Source organism: Austrofundulus limnaeus, unplaced genomic scaffold (genome assembly GCF_001266775.1).
Source record: "Austrofundulus limnaeus strain Quisiro unplaced genomic scaffold, Austrofundulus_limnaeus-1.0 Scaffold122, whole genome shotgun sequence".
NCBI lineage: Eukaryota > Metazoa > Chordata > Actinopteri > Cyprinodontiformes > Rivulidae > Austrofundulus > Austrofundulus limnaeus.
Genome location: NW_013952524.1, coordinates 149,342 through 153,982, shown reverse-complemented (window position 1 = coordinate 153,982; position 4,641 = coordinate 149,342). Strand labels below are relative to the sequence as shown.

At 38.9% G+C, this 4,641-nt stretch overlaps 1 protein-coding gene across 1 annotated transcript in view; it reads right to left on the bottom strand.

Moving 5' to 3' along the window:
• Positions 1–4,641, bottom strand: part of LOC106522149 (Down syndrome cell adhesion molecule homolog) — a gene marked incomplete at its 3' end in the record, with an annotated part of 155,510 nt that overhangs the window by 53,356 nt on the left and 97,513 nt on the right. The window contains 2 exon segments of the mRNA XM_014015011.1: positions 398–706; positions 1,436–1,582. Coding sequence (XP_013870465.1) covers positions 398–706; positions 1,436–1,582 — 456 coding nt within the window.

Sequence of the window (4,641 nt, the reverse complement as noted above, 5' to 3'; positions counted from 1 at the left end):
CCTCCCCACACACCCCGCCCATGACTCCTGCATGCTCTCTGCAGCAAAAAAGCAAACAACTGGTGAAACCAAAAGTGAAACTGAAACTGTCTGCTGAACTCCTAATACTACTTGTCATTCAGTGAAGCCCTTTTCAGATTCAAAATACCTTTGGGGAAATTTATTTTCAGATGCTGAGTAAACTGTATCATAGCCCCCCCACGCTGAAATGGGCGGGACAGAAGCGGAAGGTGGTTCTTAACGAGATAGAGGCCAACTTCAAGGCATTTAGAAGAGGAAGTGATGAGAAGATAAGTTTATTTTCTATCTAAACATAAAAACAGAATTTTAGCAACACCTAAAGGTGACATGGATCCTTTATTAAGGTATAGTATTTAAAAGTATGCATGAGAAACACATAATATTGCCCCTTTAGTAAAATACTTACGTTTGACATACAGGTGCCCCATGACTTCAGCATTGCCGTAACTGTTCCAGACTTCACAAACGTACGTTCCCGAGTCGCTGGGCTGCGCGTTCTCTATCAGCAACCCTGAGATGGTCTGGCGAAAGCGACTGTCTGGCTCCAGTGGGCTGTTGTCCTTCAGCCAGCGGTATTTGGGTGGCGGGTAACCCGAGGCCTTGCAKGGCAGCTCCACTCGACGATTTATCATCACCTCTCTGCGGTCAAAGCCATCCAAGATGGCTGGCTCAGCGTTGGTGGGGTCTGGACAGAGCAGAGAATGCAGCGTTAATTAGAGGTGGGTGAAGCCTGGAGCCTGACGGTCTGATGCAAGACTGATTGTTGGGGGTCAATATTTACCTCCATAAACTGCATATTTTATGTGGCCAAGAGGAGAGAAACCTTCATTTAATACCAGAGACGTGTCTTTTTTTCATCATTTCTTCACTGCATGAGAAAGTAAAGCCCTGGCATTGTTTGAAGGAATTCATATCACCCACCGCCTTTCATGCAAAACAATCTTTTTATATTCATTTTGGTCAAACCTTGAAAATAACATTATGAACAGCTCTCTTAATTTTTACATTTGGAGTATTTGTTGTGATTGACTTTTGGCTAGTACATCAGATGTGGCAGCCATCTTGTTTTTGGCTGAGTCCAACAATGTATCTAATTTAGAAATATTTTAGAATAAATTATCATTTAAATCTGTTAGATGTTGGAGAGGGGGTGTGGATCATTCTCAACTACAACCAAATTGAAGTTTAGCTTAGTATCCATASAGTTATCCAAGTTAAATACATTTTATGTTTAATAAGGTTTATGTGGTAGACATTTTTCTGCAGATTATAATCTAAATCTCTTGTAGATGTACAAGTACACTTGGTGGTGGGTAATAATGACCTTATTTTACACATCTGCTCATCAGAAAGTAGGCCACACAAGTCAGACATGTTGATTTATAAGTGGTGAAAGTAACAAAGCAGTACTGACCTGACACAATGAGACGCGCACTGTTACTCTGGCGTGTCTCACCGGTGTAGCGATGGCGTGTTGTGCAGCGGTAGTTATTGAGGCCATCCTCAGGCAGGACGTCCAAAATATACAAGTCTCCCGTAGATGTGATCAGATATCTTTGACCTGGAGCAGATAAAGAAGAGCAAAGATAGACATGGTGTCAAAACAACATTTTAAAATATATRAAATTTGTTTATTCTTACCTACATGAAACATTTCTCTATGTAATTATGAACAAATCTCACTGAAATCCAAGTTATAACAAAAAATGTGTTTACTTGAAAACCAAAAAAATGTATTCTCAAAGACTTTCATGGCTAACTGTAATGACACTTGGTTTCTTGCCCACTGCTATTGCCATAAATTAAATCCATTTTTGCCCTGTTTTAATTTATTTATTTATAACGCAGTAGAGGCGRCGAGTTGTGATTGACAGCTGAAGCTATTTCTCCGCCTTGATTACTCTTCACTTCTCCTCCTCCTCGTGCACAGGAGGCAGAAGGAGGCGTTATGTATTGGTTGCAAGCTGCGGCCACTAAATACRTTTTGTTGAATTTTTATTTTCTTCATTTGACTTTTTGTAATTTGACCCTGTCAAATGTGGGACATTGTATGTGTGCRTTTGCTGGGCCTTGTGTTGGGCCAGGTGCACAGTTTTTGCGYACCATGCGAATCACGCTCGTGCAGAATTGTGTTGGCCACCTTGCTGTTTTTGTGTGCCTCATGCACGAGGCACGTTGGGGTTGTGGTCAGYTGCATACGCTCYGATAAAATCATGCAGTTGTCCCGYGTGTAACATCTTTCTGTGTAAATACCTCATGTTACATTATGGACACTTTTGGTTTTTAGACAAGTGTGGCCTATATCTGTACAACTTTTTTATATTTTTCAAATTTAGTGGGTTATACATACAGGTGCACTCAAATGTCCAGAAATGTTGGTACTACTTTCTAAAAGTTTCACCGAAATCCATCCAGAGTTTAATGAAATATGTTAACAAGATGGACAAACAAAAAAATGACAAAGCCAAAAGACATTATCTCTTTTTGGATGATAATAAACATCCACAAACAGCTAAATCATGCTACGGTGTTGGTAATAAATCTGAAAACCTTTTCCATCTCTGATCCTTAACAGCATCTCYGGTCGTTCTGTTCATGCACCACGGCACAACCTCACTGGTGCTGGCATTTGACACAGAAAACCAATTGCTCTTTGGCTGTCACAGCCAGTTCTTTAAGTGCAGTAACATTATGTTAATTCCACAGATCAAACCAGGCTGAGTGGGGTTGTCAACATCCATAAAGACATAAACCTTCCTCTCTCCCATCAAATGGATTCCCACAGTCCCATGGGAGCAGACTGATGTCAGGACTGATTGGAAAAGCAATTTACACACAAGACTGTCAACTCTTTGTAAAGGTGGGCATGCTAAGACAGAAACTGGGAAGAAGGAATTAAGACCAGAGAAAGAACAGTTTTAGGAATTTTTATAGAATCAAAAAAAACAAACAAACAAATAAAACAGAGTTTAACATCTCAGGTTTAAAAAGATAAAAGAACCTCTGCTCAATTTAGGGCTTGACTTGTTTTAAAAAGGTAATCTACTTGGTCACCAAAAAGGAAAGAAAAACATTTTATCAAAGAGTTTTCATYATTAAATTGGGGAGTATGAAAATTAAACAAATAAAGAAACCATTATACTTATCTGTTACTGAGCCACCTGTGTGCTGCCTGCCAATGGAACTGATACGGGGATGTTTATTATTTATCTTGCTTTATTTTAAACTGAACTTAACATAAAGAAAATGTTTACAATATTATCTGAACCATGTTTGGATTAGATTTTTATTAATACTGCATTTTGCGAGTGTAATACCGCCTTAAAAAGCAGAACCGATTTTGTAAATTTACGAATTCTGCATGTGCAAATACATAGATGTATTTTTATAAGGAATGGTTTGATATTTTATTCTTTCTGTGCTTTAATTTTTTAATATATTGTAACTTTGTTGGACAAAAACACAGCATGTTTGAAATGTAAAGACTGCAGATAGTAAAATAAAAATTCTTAGTGCATACTCACACCTGCCCGAAGATTAAAAGTGAAACAAACAAAATCTTGTGCATTTCACAGCGACTCTGATCAAGGTTGCAGAGTGTGCATTTTTGACAGCTTCTAAAAAAAGTCTCTGCACTTGGCTTTGATTGCAGTCCGTTTAAGAGGGCAGTCACATCAGCAATTTATCATAAAAAGCGGAAAGCTGGATTGCATTGGAGCAGATTAGTCATGAATAATGAGGTGGAACAAGAAGAGATTTGTTAACATATATTGTCCTAAATCTATATAAGGCAACAGGATAACAAAGATAAAATAAAAAAAAACACAAGAGAATTTCATTATTTCTATTCATGCTTTTGTTTCAAACAATGGTCCAAACAAACACAAAGGTGTAGCTGTGGGATTTTCCTCTCAGTGTGGGTTACCAAATAGGCTGCAGCCTCCTTGAGGTCGTAAAACACCATCCCCAGAAGATTAGAAAGAAACAAAAACTATTAAATTCTACAGATATTAACTACTAACACTATTACTGCAGTCTCTCTCCTATAGGTTCCATGTCCTATAGTTCTGGGCCGTGGTTCTGTGCTGAGTTACAGGACAGAAAAAAATTAACTATGACACACCACGGACCAATTTGCTCAGGGTAAAAAATAAATAAATAAATAAAAAGGCTAAACTAAATGCAAAATGAAAATCCGCACTAACATTAACATCAAACTATGATAWTAATATTCCACCGGAGACTAATATGTATAAAAGAAGCAAATCGGGCTTAATAAAATGCATTTTATGTGCATGTTTAATGTTTAGACAGGCAAAGCAAAATCAACCTTGTGGGGGTTCAGCAAACAGGAGGAGGGACTGGAGGCGGGGTGGGGGGTGGGGGGGTATACATATTGAGGCGGGAGAAGCGAAACAAAACTGCTCAGCTATTGTAAGCATTGACCTAGATAGAACCGACAACACATTCCACGGATTTGATGTCCTAAAGGGGTTTCACGGGTTTACATACAGGGCTGTTAGATGGGCAACCAGCAAGTGAGGAGCAGAAAGGAGGGTGTGACGATGTGTGTGTGTGTGTGTGTGTGTGTGTGTGTGTGTGTGTGTGTGTGTGTGTGTG